At 38.7% G+C, this 22211-nt stretch overlaps 1 protein-coding gene across 2 annotated transcripts in view; it reads right to left on the bottom strand.

Moving 5' to 3' along the window:
• Positions 1 to 22211, bottom strand: part of SLC39A9 (solute carrier family 39 member 9) — a 48406-nt gene that overhangs the window by 24574 nt on the left and 1621 nt on the right. The window contains exons 2-3 of one of the 2 annotated variants that reach the window (XM_036842747.1): positions 2973 to 3081; positions 652 to 672 (exon numbers count right to left, since the gene is read on the bottom strand). In XM_036842747.1, coding sequence (XP_036698642.1) covers positions 652 to 672; positions 2973 to 3081 — 130 coding nt within the window. The remainder of the gene's footprint in view (positions 1 to 651; positions 673 to 2972; positions 3082 to 22211) is intronic. The other variant, XM_036842748.1, reaches the window with a different exon arrangement.

Raw genomic sequence — 22211 nt, 5'->3', positions numbered from 1 at the left:
TTATTTTTAAAAAAATGAACCTTTACATTGTGTTCAAAATTAACTCAAAATGGATCACAGACCTAAGTATAAAACCTAAAATTATAAAACTTCTAGAGGAAAACAAAAGAGAAAATCTTTGTGAACTTGGGTTTAGCAAAAGGTTTTCAAACATGGCACCAAAAGTACAATTCATGAAAGAAAGAACTGATAAATTCACTTCATCAAAATTAAAAACTACTCTGTGAAAGATACTGTTAAGAGAATGAAGCCACAGACTAGGAGAAAATATTTGCAAATCACATATCTCAGTAAGGGACTTGTATCCAGAATACACGAAGAACTCTCCAAACTCAATAATAAGAAAACTCAATTTAAAATATGGACAAATGATTGGATACCATCAAAGAAGACACAGCAATGGCAATCAAGCACATGAAAAGATGTTCAACGTCATTTGCCATTAGGAAATTGCAAATCAAAACCACATTCAGATACCACTACCCACCTATTAGAGTGACTAAAATAAAAAACTAAAACAAAATAGACAACATCAAGTGTTGGGAAGGGAATCAACTGGAACTCTCACACATTACTGAGGGGAATACAAAATGGTACCGGCACTTTGGAAACAAGTTTGGCAATTTCTTATGAAGGTAAACACACACTTACCATATAACCCAGCAATTCCACCTGTCAAAAGAAATAAAAATTCATGTTCGCACAAAGAGCTGTACACAAATGTTTATAGTTACTTTACTGATAATCACCAACACTGGAAACAACCCATATGTCTTTCAACTGGTGAAGGAATAAACAAACTATGGTTCATCCAAACAATGGTTCATCCAAGCAATGGCACACTACTCAGAAATAAAAAGGTACAAACCATTGATACACAGAACAACATGATGACTCTCAACCTCATTATGCTAACTGAAAGAAGTCAGATCCAAAGGCTACAAGATTACGTGTATATGACATTCAGAAAAGGCAAAACTATAGAGAGAGAGAAGAGATCAGAGGTTGCCCCAGGTTGGGGGAAAGGTGTGACTACAAAAGGGGATGAGGGTGACGGGACTGTTCTGCATTTTGACTTTATGCATTTGGCAAAATGCAGTCATTCACGCCAAAAAGAGTGAATGTAAAATATATAAATGAAAATAATTTTTAAAGTTTTTTTTTTTCTTTTTTTTGGCAAGGCTGGGCGGCTTGTGGGATCTTAGTTCCCCGACCAGGGATCGAACCCACACCCCCTGCAGTGAAAGCACGGAGTCTTAACCACTGGACCGCCAGGGAAGTCCCTTAAAAGATTTTTTTAATGATGGCTTAGGGCAGGAGAATAATCTATGGTGAAAAGGTTAAAGAGACCAGAATGCTTATTTTTGAAAAAACAGGTTTATACAGCACATTCATTTTCAAATGAATCCACAAAATTATTTTAGGACAAAACCAGGAAAACTATTAAAATAAAGGAAAGCAACCCAACACATAGTAGCTACATTTAACTTTAAAACTATACCTGAAATATGGTATGTAAATTATCTCATAAACTGTTATTAAAAAACAAACAAACAAACAAAAACTAAACCTGAAGCAGTCCTTTCCTCTACCCCAGTGTTTCCCAAACTTGCCTAATAAGAATCATTTGACAACTTGTTAAAATTAGACATTCCCAGGTCCCTTCCCTGGAAATTCTGATTCAGTAGTCTAGGTTGGGGGCCAGGAAACTACAATTTTAAAATGTACCCCTCCCTCAAGGAACTTTTATTATCAGACAAGTTTAGGAAATAACTGCCACCCATAATTCTTAGCACAAGGACAAGCAAAACAAATTTTAATTGTCTATTTAATCATAGTCTGAATGTTTCCTAGGATATCAGGATAGTAATGATCACATCCAGAAAAATTCAAGATGATCCACTAGAATATGAAAGGACTTTAAATCTCATATTCCAAAATTTTCTATTTAAGGAGCGTGTTTTATAATGTACAGAGTAAATCAGTACAATAGCACATGTATATCTTTTTCCCCAATAGAATATACGATCAAAACAGGGTGAAAACCACTGCTCTAAGGCTCCTGATTTATTATTTTTTTCCCCTAAGGCTGACCAATCCTCAGCTTCTGTCCTGTTTTGCAATGAAACCTCCACAATCCTCACTCTTTACCATTATGCCCATATTCATACCCTGGGCATAAGAGCATCATCAATCTGGATAAAAGACACAGTTCTTTTCCTCTACTGAGACCTGAAAGACTATTTATTATACCGTAACTAGTAAGAAATTTGGAAGGTGTTCACCTCTTTATACTATTCTTAAAGTCCAAAAGACTTTTGGCATTTGAAGATTCAGTTCACCAATTTAACATTTGTGGTTTCAGTCCTTCACAGGTATCTGTGAAGTTTCATGACAAGTAGGAATCTGATTTTGCTGAATCACAAATTTGCATCAAGTATGCCTTCCAGCTGGTGTGAAGGACCAAATCATTTAGCAGATGAGTGAACCAAGCTGACACTGCTCAGCATTTTCTCTTATACAGCTATACTGTTCTCTGCTTGTCAGGAAAGGTCTCTTTAATTTTTTAGTTATCCTTTACTACAGAGGTCCTCACTACAAAGTTTACTATAAAGGGTCCTTGAATCCAAATGTGTTTATCTATATATTTTTTTCAATTAAAAAACACTAAAAATACAATCATTATCATGTAGGATCTTGGAAGTTTTTGCATGGACATTAAAAAATGACTCATACTTATAAAGCCCAGAATTCATGCATTATTGCAAATAAATCTTAAGTGGTATTCATGGATTGAGGCATTCAATCACAAACTGCTATTGATGTGTTTATTGTCAAAGACGTCAAAAGATATGTTTTGGCATATATTCTATGGCAAACATGAACCGTGTTCAGAAAAAAACAACACTAAGCTTCTCCTTTCAGCCCTCCACATCAATAACGTATCTCAAAGGCCTGTCTCTCTTTCTCACCCTCAAGAAAATCTTCATAAAGTGCATGTACTCCTTCAGGCACGATGACAGCAAGGGCAGTTCCACAGAGAAGGCCAGCACCCAAAACAGTCACCAGCTTTAGTCGCTCCTGGAAAGAAAACATAAGCTGTTGAAAAGATTGATGAATGAACAGGGTAAAGTTTCTGAAGTATCTGCAATGAAGGCTGTGAGCTGCTTATCTGTGAGGCCAAAATCTACAATGGCCACTGAACATGAAAAAGCGTCAGCTTCACGAATAATAATGCCAATTAAAACAAGGAGATGCCATTTTTAAGTTTACCAGATTGGCAATGATGTGGGAACACTTGTCTACTACCCACAATAGGGAGAAATGAGTATACTTGTCTAACACTGGAAGAAATGTGAATTGCTGCAACCTACCTGGACCCCAATTTGGCAATTTAGATTTAAAGCCTCAAAAATGTGAATTCTTTGATCCAGCGATTTCACTTCTAGAAATTTATCCTAAGAAAGAAAGAACTATGCAAAGATGACCACTGCACATATTAAGAATGCAAACCTGAAAATAACCTAAATGTCCAAGAAAGGAGACTAGCTAATAAACTTTAATACTTCATCACAGTAGCACAAGACTCAACAATTAAGAATTATGATACAGGTCTATTCATGGATATAGAAAGTCATGGTGTACTGTTATGAGGAAAAAGCTAGTGGCCAACAATATGCATTGATAATCTCATAATTCTTTTGAAAAGGTATACATACAAGTAGAACAAGTATAAATTACCCATTAACAAATTTTTTACTTTATAGATTATAAACATAATGTGTAATATATAATTTACAACACACTTTAAAAATTTATTTATTATTATTATTTTTTTGCTGTGTTGGGTCTTGGTTGCTGCATGCAGGCTTTCTCTAGTTGCAGCAAGTGGGGGCTACTCTTTGTTGCAGTGCGCGGGCTTCTCACTGCGGTGGCTTCTCTTGTTGCAGAGCATGGGCTCTAGGCATGTGGGCTTCAGTAGTTGCAGCACACGGGCTCAGCAGTTGTGGCTCGTGGGCTCTAGAGCGCAGGCTCAGTAGTTGTGGCACACGGGCTTAGTTGCTCCGTGGCATGTGGGATCTTCCCGGACCAGGGCTCGAACCCATGTCCCCTGCATTGGCAGGCGGATTCTTAACCACTGTGCCACCAGGGAAGTCCCTACAACACATTTTAAATTTATCTGCAATGAACATGTATTACTCATACAATGAAAAACGTATTCAGTTTAAATTTATTTTATTTATTTATTTATTTATTTATTTTATTTTTGGCTGCGTTGGGTCTTTCTTGCTGCACACGGCTTTCTCTATCTGCAGCGACTGAGGGCTACTCTTCGTTGCGGTGCGCATGCTTCTCATTGCAGTGGCTTCTCTTGTTGCAGAGCATGGGCTCTAGGCGCACGGGCTTCAGTAGTTGTGGCACGCAGGGTCAGTAGTTGTGGCTCGCGGGCTCTAGAGCACAGGCTCAGTAGTTGTGGCGCACGGGCTTAGTTGCTCCGCGGCATGTGGGATCTTCCCAGACCAGGGATCGAACCCGTGTCCCCTGCATTGGCAGGCGGATTGTTAACCACTGCACCACCAGTGAAGTCCCCATATTCAGTTTGATGCTAAAATGTCCTATAGCTTTTTAAAAAACGCTTGACTAAGGTTGACATACTAGAGCTATAGATATTTAATGCATACAACTTTATGTGTTTGGAAATAAGTATACATCTGTGAAACCATCATCACAATCAATGCCATAAATGATCTATGGTTTTAATCCACTTAATCCCAGTTTTTTCTTTTCACTCAGATTTCTTTAAGAGACAGTATCCTGACATACAAGATACAAAAGATTAAGTTTCAAAATTTCTTGAAGCGGGGATGTATCCTATATGGCTTCCTGAAGTCTTAGCAGTATGAAAAATGATCTTTAAAACTACAGGAGGGTGGACTTCCCTGGTGGCGCAGTGGTTGGGAATCTGCCTGCCAATGCAGGGGACACAGGTTCTAGCCCTGGTCCGGGAAGATCTCACATGCCATGGAGCAAATAAGCCCGTTGAGCCACAACTACTGAGGCCCGCGCACCTAGAGCCCCTGCTCCACAGCAAGAGAAGACACCGCAATGAGAAGTCCGCACACCACAATGAAGAGTACCCCCTGTTCGCCACAACTAGAGAAAGCTTGTGCGCAGAAACAAAGACCCAACGCAGCCAAAAATAAAATTAAAAAAAAACAAAAAAAAAAAACCTACAAGAGGGCATTTATGTTGCTTAGGGAAAAGTTTTAATAATTTAACAGTATATCATGTACTTAACTTTTCTGTTTTAGTTTCTTTTATGAGGTTAGCAAAAATAACAATGGTTGTATTAGTTAATATACTACTGAACTTGCAACTGTGAAGCTGTGGGAATATATATGTACAAGTACTGCCTCTATAGGAAAATGGGTTTTTAGCTGAAAGGCTGGTTGAAACATTACCCCCTCCTTGTTTGGGAACAAAGAAGGGATCTATACCTATTGTGTATCTACTGAAAATGGGGGAACTACAGTTGCAATGTCAGCACCAGCTAATACTTGCCCTATAGCAAGAGGGAAATCCCCTTAGCACCTAGGCCAGGTCACCCCTTCATACATTCAGGATAGCCATTAACTACTTATAAACTGAGAGTGTTCTGAATGCATCCAGTGGTTGGGGCACTGGCTTGGGAGGCAGAACTGACTCCATGTTCAAATTAGTTAACAAGTTAGCACCTCAACTCTTCTTATTTTTTAATTAATTAATTAATCAATTAATTTTTCGGCTGCGTTGGGTCTTCGTTGCTGTACGCAGGCTTTCTCTAGTTGCAGTGAGCAGGGACTACTCTTTGTTGCAGTGCGCAGGCTTCTCATTGCGGTGGCTTCTCCTGTTGGGGAGCACGGGCTCTAGGCGTGCAGGCTTCAGTAGTTGTGGCACGTGGGCTCAGTAGTTGTGGCTCACTGGCTCTAGAGCGCAGGCTTAGTAGTTGTGGCGCACAGGCTTAGTTGCTCTGTGGCATGTGGGATCTCCCTGGACCAGGGCTTGAACCCGTGTCCTCTGCACTGACAGGTGGATTCTTAACCACTGCACCACCAGGGAAGTCCCTCAACTTTTCTTCTGTAAAATAATATTTCTACATGTCTTGTGAAGATAGAGGAGTCAATAGGAGAAAGTGGCCAAAGCATTTTGGAAAAATGACACCAGACAACTGGTGTTACTATTTTAATGCTCAATACTGAGCTATTCTAAGAGTCTTTGTCTTTTCCAAGTTACTAAACTCACCAAAGTACTGCTAATCACAGCATTCATTTGAGACAAACTGTCAGAGCATGGAGAACACAAGATGGAAAAACAGCTCTATTCTGTGTAGAAGGTGACGTGGTAATTAGTCTTTTCATCATTCTCTCTAAACAATTCATAAAAGTCACCTTTGTTTAAAAAAAATCATGAATGTCAAGTTTTACTGCTAAGGAAGGACAAAAACGAGGGTAAAACTGAACTGGACTGAGCATACCGTTTCATTTGAAGGCCTTGGTTTCAGAACTCCACAATTCAAACTAATGAATAAATTACTAGGAAAGAAGATTGTCCTGTCAGCATTTTGACTATGCTCTACTCTGGGAAATGGAAATGAAAGATACCCCAGATTTGCAAATTAAGGGAAGATGAGAAGAGAGGAAAGGGATGTATGTACCGAAAAGAGAAAGAGCTAATTGCTCTCAAGAATTACTTGGGTTACCAGTAACCCATGTTACACCTGTAACCCAGTTACAGGTGTTACTCCCAAGAGCACTCCCCAATAAACTTCCTGCATGCAAATCTTCTCAGAGTCTGTTTTCTGGGGAGCCCAACCTAAGACACTGACAAGCTCTTGTATTTAAAATATAAAGAATGAATACAACTCAATAAGAGACAAAATTAAAATTAAAAAATAAAAACGGGTAAAACACTGAACAGATACTTCACAAAAGATATATGAATGGCCAGGAAGCCCATGAAAAGGTGCTCAACATCATTTAAGCATCATGAAAGTGCAAATTGAAACCACAGTGAGATACCTCTTCACACCCACTAGAACGGCTAAAATTAAAAAGACTGACAACACTAAATGATGGCAAGGATATAGAGCAACTGGAACTCTCATACATTGTTGGTGAGAGCATAAAATGGTACAACCACTTTGGAGAACTGGTCATCTCCTATAAGGTTAAACCAGCAATTCCACTTTTGGGTATTTACCAAGAGAAATGAAAGCATATGTCCCCACCAAAATTTGTATAAGAATGCTCATAGAAGCTTTATCCATAATAGCCATAATCTGAATCAGATGTACAGCAACAGCAGAATGGATAAACAAACTGTGGTATACTTACACAATGGAATACTAATCAGTAACAAAAAGGAAAAAATGACTGCTTCATACAGCAACATGAATCTCAAAAACATCAGCCCGATGTTTGAAAGGCCTTATACAAAGAGAGCATGTACTGAGTCCATTTATATAAAGCTTAAAAGCAGGCCAAACTATCTATGGCAATAGAAATCAGAACAGCGGCTGCTTCTGGCAGGAGGGTTACACAGTGGCAGAAAAGACTAACTGGAAAATGGCACCAGGTTATTTCTTTAGGATGATGGAAGTGTTCTAAATCTTGATTGGGATGTGAGTTACATTTATATACATTTGTCACATTTCAGCAAACTGTATTAAGATCTGTACCTTTTACTCTATAAAATTATCTGGAGAGTAATTTACTCAGCCAGGACCTCTGAAAGGATTCATTTCAGAACTATTCAATTTTAACAAGGCGTCTTCATGGCAGTTTTTCGAAATCAAGGTCAGAGGTCTATGAAGAATACCAAAAACCACTTTCAAAATGTTTTCTTGGGGAATTCCCTGGTGGCCTAGTGGTTAGGATTCTGGGCTTTCACTGCCATGGCCTGGGTTCAATCCCTGGTTGGGGAACTGAGATCCTGAAAGCTACGTGCTGCGGCCGAAAAAGAAATTCTTTTTTTCTTAATCTAATTTGTCATTCAGATAGTCCTTAAAAATCATTCACCAGAATTTTATGTAAAAAACTGCATGCAGAAACCAGTGGTGTTTACAACTGTGGATCAATCCACAAATTCACAAGGCACTTACCAGGTGCTTCATTATATTCCACACTGGAGTCACATGAAGCACTAGATTGAGACAAGTTTTAAAAGCAGGAGCAGAAGAGTTTTTGAGGCTTGCATACCACAAAATTAAGGTGCTGAAATAGTACCATTTAAGAGAACTGAGGGGTACATACCATCCAGAATAACTATGGACACCACAAAAAAAACAAAAACAAAAACTTCAAATCTATAAAGTAAAAAATAATTCTCCTAAAATGCTGCCTTTTAAATTTTAAGTAATTTAAAATAATCTAATATTTTTAGATATTCTTGTTTCCAAGATGAAATTACTTATAATTCCATTCACTTATTTACATGGACCAGATTTCTGAACATTATCTATCACAACAGATTTTATAAGAATTTCCCAAAGGCCCAAGCTAGAAAACAGTCAAATCTCCATGTGTAGCTAATATCATTACAAAAAAATTATGGTAAATCTTTAAAGTACATAGTCATGAAATTACACTTCTTTGTTAATCATGTATGAACAATTAAATGCTCTCAGCTGAAGGAATGTGAACGGGAGCCTGGTCCAAATTTTTAGAAAGACAGTAAAAATTTTTATTAATCTTTAGACACATACTTTTGAAAGTGTGATACTAGCTACCAAAGTTATCAACATGGAATCCAAGTTTAAGAACTGGAAGAAATTTAAGAAATGATCCTCGCTCTATGAAGATGGAGACTCAAAAGCCAAAAATGAGGGATGATTTGACCAAGATCACACAGCTAGTCTAGTCAGTGTAGAGGCATGATTAGATTTGACATTGAACTCTGCTGCCCTGTGCATTCCAAGACAATGTCCCTCATATGGCACAAGACATAAATCCATTATATAAAATCTACCTCTAAAAAAAAAGATAAAATCCAATCACACAACCTCTTTAAATAGTGTGTCAGAAAAATCCCTTAGCAACATCAAGAGGAAAACCAAAATTACAATTAGTTATAATTGTTCTCTGTTGACATTTTCTAAAGGTCTGTGGCAAAATGAGAAATAAGGACAATGTAATGAGCTTTCCATAACATTTTATTTCTTCAATGTAGAGGACTATTCTGTACTCTAAGATTATGTCCTACATACTCTTTTATGTTAAAATGTCCTTTCTTTTAAGAAATGATGGTGACAATAGTTTTTGTTTTTTAGTGTCCTTACTTGGCAAAATTAAAGCAGGCAATCCTTTATCAATTCTCCTGAATTTCAAATATATTACTGACCTGTGAAATCCAAACGCCTGGAAAACCCTGATCTACAACAGTGTAAGCATGAGATCTGTATTACAATACCATTAAAAAAGTCAGAAAAAAAAGAATTTGAGAATTTGTAAAAAGGAGATCATTGAGGTAAACTTGAGTAAATCATCTAGCTTTGTAATATTTCCTCTGAGGAAAGGCAGTGTGAGCTAAAATTACTGTATTATGTTTTCAGTCTATTTTGAAATTAAAGCACATTTATTTACCAAATGAAGTTAAACTAAGTTAACTAAATTAAGCAAACCTATGTTTGTTCCTGGAACTCCTTACCCCAAAACTTTAAGTTCTATGAAGGCAGAAACTTTTTTTTTTTTTTAATTTTTATTTATTTATTTATGGCTGTGTTGGGCCTTTGTTTCTGTGTGAGGGCTTTCTCTAGTTGCCGCGAGCGGGGGCCACTCTTCATTGCAGTGCGCGGGCCTCTCACTATCGCGGCCTTTCTTGTTGCGGAGCACAGGCTCCAGACGCGCAGGCTCAGCAACTGTGGCTCACGGGCCTAGTTGCTCCGTGGCATGTGGGATCTTCCCAGACCAGGGCTCGAACCCGTGTCCCCTGCATTGGCAGGCAGATTCTCAACCACTGCGCCACCAGGGAAGCCCCCTTTTTTTTTTTTTTTTTATGAAACTCTCTAGGAGTTAAGCCAGCATTTTATTTATTTATTTATTTTTGGCTGTGTTGGGTCTTCGTTTCTGTGCGAGGGCTTTCTCTAGTTGCAGCGAGCGGGGGCCACTCTTCATCGCGGTGCGCGGGCCTCTCACTATCGCGGCCTCTCTTGTTGTGGAGCACAGGCTCCAGACGCGCAGGCTCAGTAGTTGTGGCTCACGGACCTAGTTGCTCCGCGGCATATGGGATCCTCCCAGACCAGGGCGTGAACCTGCGTCCCCTGCATTGGCAGGCAGACTCTCAACCACTGCACCACCAGGGAAGCCCAGAAACTTTTGTTTTTAATTTCCTGCTGAATACTCAGTTTATAGAACAGTATCTGGCACATAACAGATTCTCCCCTAAACATATACTAAGAGAATGAATTAAATGCCCAGCATCATGCAAGGCACTGGGGACTTGGTACCTGCCACTCCACTGGCCTTTAATATCAACAAATATACGAATGCACTGGAACCTCTTTAGAATACTTGTGCTGGGAAATAGGCCTAACAAGTCCCTTAAAAGCATAACCATATCTAGAATTTTCAGTGGTTATTTGATTCAGAATTTATCCTTTGGCTCAAGGGGTATTAAAGTACATATAATGAAGAACCATAATAGGATTCCATCATAGTAAATGTGAGGCAATGCTGTCATCTGTCTCATTCATGCAAATACCTTAAATGACAACTGTTTTATTTCCAAGGAGCTCAAAACCTTGTTTCAATCTTCAGCACTGTTTCAATCACTGTTCAGTCACTGTTTCAATCTTCAGCAAAGCGATATAAAGATTATTTATTCTACATAACTTTCATCAGCTTGATAAATGTGTACTAACTTTCTTACAGCAACCTAATTATAGAGGCAACACTTGTGATTGAAAAAAAAATCAATAGTCAAAAAAATAAGCATAGTTGTCATGGGTTATAGTTTCAATTTTTCTTAAAAAAATTTTTTTTAACTACCTAAATCATTTTAGACTCAATCTTATTTATTTCAAGCACTTGAGATGTGGCTCCATGTTATTTGTACAGCTGTATTCTTTCACACAACTTCACAATTTGTTATTTAATCTCAAAACTATGTACATGTCAAAGTTAAAATGCTGACATTTTGCTTATGGTTCCCTCCTTTGCTTATGGTAAATCACTAAAAGGGTATATTTAAATGAAGAACTACAAATTCCAAGTGTTGGTCCAAGATGAAAAGAGTTCCCAAAGCAATAGTTTCTGGTGGAGAAATGAAATACTTGCTCAAGAGAGGCATGAACTGTGCAATGCCATTCATTTTATGATATCTCATTTTACAATTTCACATCTGTAGCCTGACTAAGCCAAAGGATTGACCAGAAGTATTAGCTAAAACAACAGTTTGTATTCAATGCCATTAGCTATCAGTGCAGTGCAAAGCTTTGAAGTCAGTTTAGTTTTCTTCACAGACACCAAGGTAGTTAAATGGTTTCTCTTTCCTTGCTCATAGAAACAGTCAATAAATTGTTTGGTTCAACTAAACACATGTTGATAATTTTAAAAGCTTTTAATACTGAAGATTGTTTATTTCAATCTCCCTTATACCATGTTCATGTTAGTTCTGAAAGCATCAACTATAGTTTCCTAAAAAATCAAAGATGCATCTCATGTTATGAGACTGATCCCTTCAAAGCTCCAGGCACTGAAGAGATGAAATATCACAGGGCACAAAGTAACTCTTGTTCAAGCAACAAAGGCTTTCTCCATATTCTTACAAATAAGCCTGCTTCAAGGAGATACTTCCTAATGTCAATTTAAATACTACATTATCTGCTGCTAAGTGTCAGTAACAGATAACGAAGAAAACTCAAATATGAACTCAATTCTTCAAGTCCTTACAACTGAGGCAAGATGCCAAAAAGCTTCCTGCCTCTAAGTAGTGGCTCTGTGATACTGAGCAAGTTCAATATCCTTCAGGGCTGCCACTACTACTGCGATCATGTAGGAGTATGATGTTAGCACATTTAGCACAGAGTAGCTGTCATTATTACTTATCTTCAGCCTCATCAGTAGCATGCAATAAATGCTTCTAAGCCCCTCCTCCACAAGAATCACAAAACAAAACCCAGATACTTGGACAGAAGTTCAAGTGAACAATGCTACCACAGTTGCCATTATGCCAGTGGCATATAGGCTTCCCCTTTCCTAATTCATTTGACATAGAGGTAAGAACAAGCAATACTTTATTGATGCCACTTCCTTCAATCTTGGAAAACAAGACTAACTTGTCTTTTTGTATAAGAGTCCTTTCTAAAAATAAAAGGAAATCCCATAAGATTGTTTGATGTGACTACAAAAACAAACAAAAACCCGTTGATGCATGGGAAAGACCTGGGAAAACACTGGCAATGAAATATTATATTATTAATACATAAGAAGTTTGATTGAACTGAGAAAATTAAAATAATAAACTACATTTTCTCTATCAAATTAGCAAAGTTTTAAAAATTAAAAATGATAGTACTCAGTGTTTGTGAGAACACAGTGTCATTTGCATTTGTTGAAAAAAAATGCGTTTAAAAAAACTGGTAATATAGATTGAGAACCTTCTTGAAGGTGTTTACGCTCTTTAATCTTGTCATTCTACCCCTGAGGAAATAATCTGAAATATGGTCATAGCATTAGACACAAAAATATTCATTCAACACTATTATCATAGCAAAAACTTGAAAACAAATTAAATGCATAGTAAGAATTTCTGTATATAAAATAACTGAACGTAATGAAAACATTAAAAAGTGCCTATAGGGGACTTCCCTGGTGGCGCAGTGGTTAAGAATCTGCCTGCCAAGGCAGGGGACACGGGTTCGAGCCCTGGTCCGGGAAGACCCCACATGCCGCAGAGCAACGAAGCCTGTGCGCCACAACTACGGAGCCTGCACTCTACAGCCCGCGAGCCACAACTACTGAGCCCACATGCCACAACTACTGAAGCCCACCGCGCCTAGATCCCGTGCTCCACAACAGAGAAGCCACCGCAATGAGAAACCTGCGCACCGCAGCTAACAGTAGCCCCCACTTGCGGCAACTAGAGAAAGCCTGCATGCAGCAACGAAGACCCAATACAGCCAAAAAAAAAAAGTGCCTATAGGGAATTCCCTGGTGGTCCAGTGGTTAGGACTTGGCACTTTCATTGCCAAGGGCCCAGGTTCAATCCCTGGATCCCACAAGCCACGCAGCATGCCCCCCGCCCCAAAAAAGTGCTTAGAATATGTTTTTAATAATAAAGGAAAATGTTTATAATTACCAGGTAAAAGAACGGGAAATGTAAATTTATACATATACCACATAATCCACCATTTAAAAATGCAAACAAATAGAAAAAAAAAAAGAATGAAAAGAAACAAAAATGTTACTAGTGATTCTCACTGGACAGTGGATGATTTTATTTTCCTTTTACACATTATCATATTTTTTAAATTTGCCACAAAGAATCCCTATTATATAGCCAGGCTTAAAACATTTTTTTTGTTCATTTAATTAGAGGCTATATAAACAGTGGCTTTGAACTTAGTAAACCTTGAGGCTCAGTTTCCTCATCTATAAACAGGATAAGAATTCTTCCCTTTCAATGTTACTGTTAAAATCAGTGCAGAACTTGACACATGAGTTGATACTGTAGCTACTGTTATTATTAATTATTATACTGTGGTGGGAGTAGAGAGCACAGTGCCCTTAATACGCACGTAGAGACGTTTTCCCCTTTACCAAGCAGTTCTAAACACGTAGTAACACTTCAAATTACTACAGAACACTTAGGTTTTGTAGTAATTTGAAACGTTTTTCAGTCTCCCCCCTTGTTGTCATACTGTGACTTATTTCCTCTACTTGTTGCCCCACCCCTTCTAGTTTGCTCTTTCTACTTTACAGAGAGCTTAGAAATCAGACAGTCCAGCCCAGAGGATTGAGACTGGCATTTCAAAACATAGGGGTTTTTTTGGTTTTGTTGTGTTTCGTTTTTGGCTGTGTTGGGTTTTTGTTACTGCATGTGGGCTTTCTCTAGTTGCAGAGAGCGGGGGCTACTCTTCATTGCAGTGCACAGGCTTCTCATTGCGGTGGCTTCTCTTGTTGTGGAGCACGGGCTCTAGGCACACGGGCTTCAGTAGTTGCAGCACATGGGCTCAGTAGTTGCGGCACGTGCGCCGTAGAGCACAGGCTCAGTAGTTGTGGCGCACGGGCTTAGTTGCTCCGTGGCATGTGGGATCTTCCTGGACCAGGGATCGAACCCATGTCCCCTGCATTGGCAGGCGGATTCTTAACCACTGCACCACCAGGGAAGTCCAAAACACAGGTTTTTTGACCCACACAGCGACGCAATAATATTTGAATTAGTAGCCAAAGTATAAAATTTAGAAGATTCATATAAAAATCCAGATTTCCAACTTCTGAAAAGTAGGAAGATTTGGCAACAGCAGGGCTGGTGTCATCAAATGGCACATGCTCTTCTGTGCCACAGTTGACCACGGTTCTCACGACTCCCTTAGACTCCCAGGCACTGACACTGGAGGTTAGCTGCCACACATCATGACACTTGGACCATTTTATCTTCCTCCAGGCCTGATTCACTGCTCAGCCTCAATACTTATATGATTTTATGACCCATTACCCAGCTGTATTAGTCAGGGTTCAGTCAAGAAATGGAAATCATAAAGTAATTTGAACCAGAAAAATTTAATACAAAGAGTAACTATAAAAGGGGACTGGAATAATGAGAAATTAGCCAGTAAGAAAGAACTCTAAAGAACATAAGAACTGCAGCTAAAAGGAGCAGTGACTACCTAGGACCAAAATAAGATCTGCTCAAAGAAGAGGTCTCATAAGGGCTGAGATCCAAACTCAGCTGGAGAGGGCATGGCTGGGGCTCAATGAACAGCAGTAAAAGGTCTGGGACCAATTCCGAGGTATATGTGTGGTGGTGGTGTTTCCCTAGACCAAGCAATGCTTGGACACCAGTAGGGTGTCCCACAATTCAGTTCAATTCTAACACTACCCGGAAATAGCATCAGGTCCTACAAGACGGGCCCCCTGCCATTTCAGATGCCAGTTCCAAGTCCAGGTTGTTACCAGTGCTTCTGACCAACTAGCTATAGATCAGAGGTTCCTTGGGTTCAATTAATTGAACAGAACTCAGAAAAACATTTTACCTACTAGATTACCTGTTTATTATAAAAGAATATAACTCAAGAACAGCCAGATATAAGAGATTCATAGGCAAGGTATGGGGAAAGGTCACGGAGCTTCCATGCTCTCTGAGCATGCAACTCTCCCAGCACCTCCATGTGTTCACCAAACCAGATCTCCAAACCCTGTCCTTTGGGGTTTTATGGAGCCCTCATTACACAGGCATGATTGATTAAGTCACTGGCCACTGACGATTCATTCAACCTCCATCCCCTTTCCCCTCCCTGGTGGGACTGTTAAGTTTCAACCCTTGGAATCATGCGGTTGGTTCTCCAGGTGACAAGCCCCCATCCTTAGGTTACCTAGTGGCTTTCCAAAAGTCACTTCATTCACATAGTAAGACACCTTTATGGCTCTTATCATTTAGGAAATTCCAAGGGGTTTTAGGAACTCTGTGCCAGGAAAAGGAGGAAAAGCAAATACATACTTCTTATTATAAATCACAATATCACAAGCAGGGAAGTTTCTGTGGTGCCACACTGGTGTTAACTCACTGGAAATCTGCACTCTAGGGTGTTGGGCAAACTGTTCATGGGAAAGGGTCTCACCAGAGAGACTCTCCTATAAAACCACCCAAGACGGGGTTGCCAGTGGGAACTACTGACTGCTGGGTGCTGGAGAAGCTGTGTGTTCAGCAGGAGTCTGGGGCTTTGAAAGCCACCTGCAGTGCAGAAGCTGGACACTGGTGAGGCTGGCTGTGCTACAGGAATCAAGTCGCCTAGGAGGCCTGCTGAGCAAGCCTGCCAGAACCAAGAGGGAAAACCCCTTCTTCTTACAACTTCTCTCCAGTATCCTCTACTGACAAAGCTTAACATTGTGCCAGCTGGCAAAGGAAAAATATTTAAAGGGCCCACATCCATTTTTGCAGCGTAGCTAATGAAGAGTGAATTTGGAGCTGAGAGGCAATAAATTGATAACTGGCACACCAGCTTACTAAAATTACATAAAAAGATACACAGGACCCAAGTGAGAGCCAAGAACAGTAGAGAGCAAGTAAAATGCTTGCTCTTAAGGCTATCTATTTAGTTAATCAGAGACTTTTCTGGTCCTTTAGATTGCTGAGGCTTCTGGATGGACAAGTTCTACATAACAGAGGTGCTATCAATATTCTTTTCCTTCACCTCTATTAATAATAACATTCACTAAGTACTTACTAAGCCAGGCACGTTCAATTATAATCACCTTACATAGATTAACTCATTTAATCCTCACAATAATCCTATAAGGTAGATACTTCTATTATCCCCACTTTGTACAACAGAGGCAGCGAAAGTTCAAGTAATTTGTCCAGGCTCACAAAGCCAGTAAATGGCAGAGCCATGACCTGAACCTACACAGTCTAGCTCCAGAATCTATACTCTTAAGCACCATGCTAAACTGCTTCTCTATAAAACCTATTTCATTGTTTCATCTTTTGCTTTTAGCACCTGTCTTCTTTCCCCAACTTGCCTTTGTCAAATGTATAAAGAATTAAAGAAAGGAACATATACAACAAGGTGCAGAAGCTAGGGCATAATTGTTTGGTTAATAGAAAATTGACCTCCACATAAATACAGGGTTCACAATCGATTGTTTAATGTAATTATCTAGTAGTTAACCCCAAGACCCTGCCCCTTAAAAATCCATATAATCAGGGCAGAGGAATTTGCAAACCAACTATTACCTGCTTCTATTGCAATGAAGTTGGATATTGAATATTAGTATTAAAGGAGAATTGAGATTTTTATAATTCCATCATAAGTTTTAAGAAATACCTGTACTCATGGTTAGCATTACTACTTATTACTTGGAATTCCAAACTGAGCTACAGAGGCTCTTAAACTTCACTGTCATTCAACAAAGTCTCACATCTAAATTCTTCAATGAGAGGAGAGGTTAAGACTGTCATACAGAAGCATTCTGAATCCATTTCAGGTCTTCTTCCCTCAAAAAGGATGTCAATTCTTGAAGAGCACAATTTAGAATTGACTAAACTATGAAGATATCGAGATATAGAGTGTGAAGTAAATCTTGAATAGTTTAAAATGAGAACTGCTTCAGATTCCAGCTTGGCAGGTGCTAATTTAAAGGGCATCTAAGACATATTCAGTCTTTCTTATAGGTTTCAATGGTATTCAGAGATTGTTTACCTCAGCAGTTTTAATTCTGCTACACTGAGTAAGCACAAGGCATGAGATGTACTCTGGAAGGTAAAATGTTAGTGATGCAAAAGATATTCCTAGTTGGGGGAGCTAAAGGTGCCGATTTAGATCCATAATATTTCATTCCTTCTTTACAGTGTTCATTAGGAAAGAAAATATCATCTAATGGTCAAGTGCTTTGGACTGGTAATCAAACTGACTTAGTTCAAATCCCACCTCTACCAGGTATGTGATGTCTTCAAGCCTGAGTATCTATCTCATAGTCTCATCCTGAGGATTAAATAAGACAATGCGCATCATTGCCTGGTACATAGAAGGAGCTCAATACGCATTAACTATTATTAATATTATTATGCAGATAAATTTCAATGATGTTTATCCATATAACTTTTTCAGGAAAATAATACTGAATCAGATTGCATCTAGACTTTGATTCAAACTTAGCTTTATCAAGCAAAGATACTTATGAGACAATAACATTATAAGACAATAATCTGAGGGAAGACAAAGTTACAGATTGCTTTCCAGATACGGATAAACTACAGAGAATTCAAAGTTTCAAAGTCTAAAATTTAGAAACGAAATTCCAAACAACTGTAAAATCTATTGTATTACCATAAAAGAATAAAAGGTTAATACACCAGAAAATGCAAAAGTCCTTAAAAATGCAACTTTGTCAAATCTATTTTAAAAATAATCAATTGTCAGAGAAAAAACATACTGAACAAATTCGTTCTTTAGACACAAACCTTTGATTTGGTGGTAACTCAAAGCGCCAAAGAGATTTATTATGAATGAGTCAGTTATTATCATTAGACACAAAATAAAAACTTTAACACATGAAAAACAAAACAAAGCTTAAAATGAGAATAAGTATAATGAAGAAGAGAAAGTTAACTACTAAGAAAAATACTATAAAGCAGGGAGACCAAAGGAAAAGCCCTGGCCTCTCCAAATGAAACATTCATGGTGAACAGGAATGCCAACCCCTAAACAAGACTTTTTGGATTCCAAATTGCTGAGAAGTTTCATGATTGGGGGAGGCGGGGAGTTTAATAGAGGTCTGTTCCAAAATAAAAGGTTTAAAAACTATAATTTAGAACAAAGTTATAAAAATGAAAATCTTAAAAAAGTTTTCACAATCAGTACTGAGAATAATCCTCAGTGTTTTTTAAAGTTCTTATTATGTTCTAGATACAGTGTTAGGCCCTGTGCTTATGTTATTTCCTTACATCCTCACAACAATCCTATAAAGTCATTTAAGACAAGAAGAGTTGGATGTTAAACAGCTTGCTCAAGCAGTGACACTGATTTTGACCTACACTACCCATCTCAGACAGTTCCTTTTGAAATTAGTGCATTACTAATTGCCTTAAAAATTTTATAGGGACTTCCCTGGTGGCCCAGTGGTTAAGAATCCACCTGCCAATGCAGGGGACACGGGTTCCATCCCTGGTCCAGGAAGATCCCACATGCCGCGGAGCAACTAAGCCCGTGTGCCACAACTACTGAGGCTGCACTCTAGAGCCCATGAGCCACAACTATTGAGCCCATGCTCTGCAACTACTGAAGCCCGTGTGCCTAGAGCCCGTGCTCCGCAACAAGAGAAGCCACCGCAATGAGAAGCCCGCGCACCGCAACGAAGAGTAGCCCCCACTCACCACAACTAGAGAAAGCCCACACGCAGGAATGCAGCCAAAGCCCAATGCAGCCAAAAATAAATAAACTTCTAAAAAAAAAAAAAACTTTATTGAAGTAAAAATAGCACTACTTTCATCTGCATATCTATGGATCTATTATACTGTTTCAACACATGAAAAATGTGGCATTATAATCCAAACTGGTCTGTAATAAGAAAAGTACAAAATGAGAGAAAGCCTTCAAAAAGTTTTATAGCAATATGATATTTACAATTATAGGAGTAATTGTATGTCTGTTAAATCTCACAATACTGCATTTGGGCTTGTATTTTGTATGCTTTTTTTTTTTAATTATTTGTTTTATTTTTGGCTGTGTTGGGTCTTCGTTGCTGTGCGCGGGCTTTCTCTAGTTGCAGCGAGCGGGGGTCACTCTTCGTTGTGGTGCACGGGCTTCTCACTGCGGTGGCTTCTCTTGTTGCAGAGCACGGGCTCTAGGCATGTGGGCTTCAGTAGTTGTGGCACGCAGGCTCAGTAGTTGTGGCTCACGGGCTTAGCTGCTCTGGGCGTGTGGGATCTTCCCAGACCAGGGCTCGAACCCGTGTCCCCTGCATTGGCAGGCAGATTCTTAACCACTGCGCCACCAGGGAAGCCCTGTATGCCTTTTTTCCACTTCATTTTCTTAGTATTTCATTTCCACATGTATATTGCTCTGCAATGGAATGGAAGTTAAACAAAAACTGGCATGCACCAGAGAATCTGAGGAGTGCTGCCCTAGAGCTCTGGTGCAAACACTGCTTTCCCAGCTCTGTGACAAAGAGGAGATGTGCTCAGGCAAATGACAATCCTCAGACCATCAATATAAAATCTCACACTGGCCATCATTTATATCTGAACTTCATTCCTCAGTCAGAGCACCTGATAAGCTGGGTTTATCCTAGGTAATGTTAAGTTGCAGGCTCTCAACCTACTTATGTAGCATTTTCATTTAGAGTCAAAGAAAACTGCTCATTAACAACTGAATCTTAAAAACACAATATAGTGCTAAACTAGTGTGTCCAACTCTTTTATCCGACAAAACCTCATTTGTGTAAAGCATGTTTTGGCTGCCTTTACAAGTTTAATTTTTCTCCTGCCCGTATGCTGAAGAAGAAAGCATCTTGATTATCAGTCACTTATAAATGCATTTGAGAATCAGAGATTTTGTTCCTTTGTTTTAGAAGTCATTTAGGCATAAGGAAGTTACAGAAGCATCAAGAAAGTTGGTTGGGGGGCAAGGCAGTGGAGAAAGTGACAAAAAAATCAATGCCACACATACCTCTTGATGGTCAGATATGGCAGCTAGACACCACTGCTACAGCAATTTCAGATTACTTGATTTTAACTCATTTCCAAATACTAATCCTGCCATAATTAATGGCTTTATTGATCTTTTATTCCTGCTCTGAGAAATTCTGAAGAAAAAAGTTTTGCATGACAAAGCAGCAGACAGATTAAGAACATGAATAAAAAGCGTTATCTTTTCATATAAATGAAAGTGAACTGCAAAATTAATTAGGTTTATTGGTCCTTTTATTTATAATAACTCCAGTCCCCAAGAAAAGCTAGACTTCCTTAAAAAGAAAAGTTGTTTAGCCAATGTAGGAGTTTGGGGAGCTATTCTCTAAGGGTAGAAACTGTGCTTCCTAGTCTCCATGAATGAAGTTTATTTTTTACACATTTATCATCTCACTAGTTTCACAATACATTGATCTATAATAATAGTATAATTTGTCTAGAAAAAAATGCTAATTCCTTGGAGATAAAAATCACCAGTTGAATTCTAAAATGTCTTTAACTAAGTTATACATAACTTTTATTTTTGTCCTAACAGCTCAAAATGCAGTTACTGCTGTAATAATGAACAGATATTATGAATGATGATTTATAGCATTTCAAGACCTGCATCTGGAAAAAGACCATTCGATCATCCATTTAGAAAGCCATAAGTGACATATCATACTAATTATCTTTATTAATAGCCTAGTTAATTACACCACTCACGTACACATTTCCTTCAGTAAGAAAAGAAGATAGCATTGCAAAAATCACTCAAGACAGTTTGAGAAAATACTGAAACTGGAAAAGGTCTAAGAATTTTATAGAAATAAAAAGTTCTACCAGTTCTTCATTTGAATTAATTATAATTCTTGATAAATGTTATCTCAATAAGTTTTAAAATATACAAACCAACTTAAACTTCACAAATGTCAGCCCTAATAATATCAACTCAATTCTACTGTAGTTATAAGAAAATATGATTTATGCCAGAGGAGAGATAGCAGGCTCACAAAGGACTGGGCAGGCAGGTAGCCCAAATGAGTGAAGTAGGCTTCACAGCCAAGAAGGACCATGACAATCTACCACTACTCAGCTCTAGCCAACTGTTACCTTGAGGAATAAAGACAAAAACCAATAACAATAAAATTAACATTCTGCTAATCTAATAAAGTAAGTCTGTGGGCTAGATTTGGTACATGGGCTACCAGTTTGCTACCTCTGCCACAAGGGACAGAGTGGCTAAGAACTGCTCTGAGTCAGAAAAACTGAGACTGAAAAAACAGCTCTGACTCTAACACACTTCATGAACTCGTCCAAGTTACATGATCTAAGTGTTAGTCTCCTCATCTGTACCTCACTAGGTTTTTAAAATGAAATTAGGTAATGTATATGCTCAATCATTAGATGCTGAAAGGAACGGATAAAAAAAGGAAACAGAAAAGGAGCAGCAGCAATTCAAGTCCCCCTATCTGGCTGTGGGCTTTATTTCTCAAACTCATAATGCCTAGTTCCACCTTCTTTCTCACCCACAGGTTATTTTCTTTACAAGCAATAAATGCCTCCTCTTTCTTCAGGTTTCCTCAAGGCCTACCTCACACCTCACCTATACCTTCCCTTTATATCAATACTTCAGGCCATTCTCCACTCCCCTTTTCTTTGAAAGCACTTTCAGGACTGGCAGTGAAACTATCTTACTGCTGAACCCCAAGGTATACTCAAGAAATCCTGAATGTAGTAATTTTTCTCCCTCAATCTTTGAGCGCTATGCATGTTGTGAACTCCTTATGACAACCTGAAGAACCTATCTGCACTTTCATTGAACAATGCTTTCATCATTCTTCCCT

The sequence above is a fragment of the Balaenoptera musculus genome, chromosome 2 (assembly GCF_009873245.2).
Source record: "Balaenoptera musculus isolate JJ_BM4_2016_0621 chromosome 2, mBalMus1.pri.v3, whole genome shotgun sequence".
Classification (NCBI taxonomy): Eukaryota; Metazoa; Chordata; class Mammalia; order Artiodactyla; family Balaenopteridae; genus Balaenoptera; species Balaenoptera musculus.
Note: the sequence above shows the minus strand (reverse complement) of the source record. Positions and strands in the feature narration are given on the sequence as shown.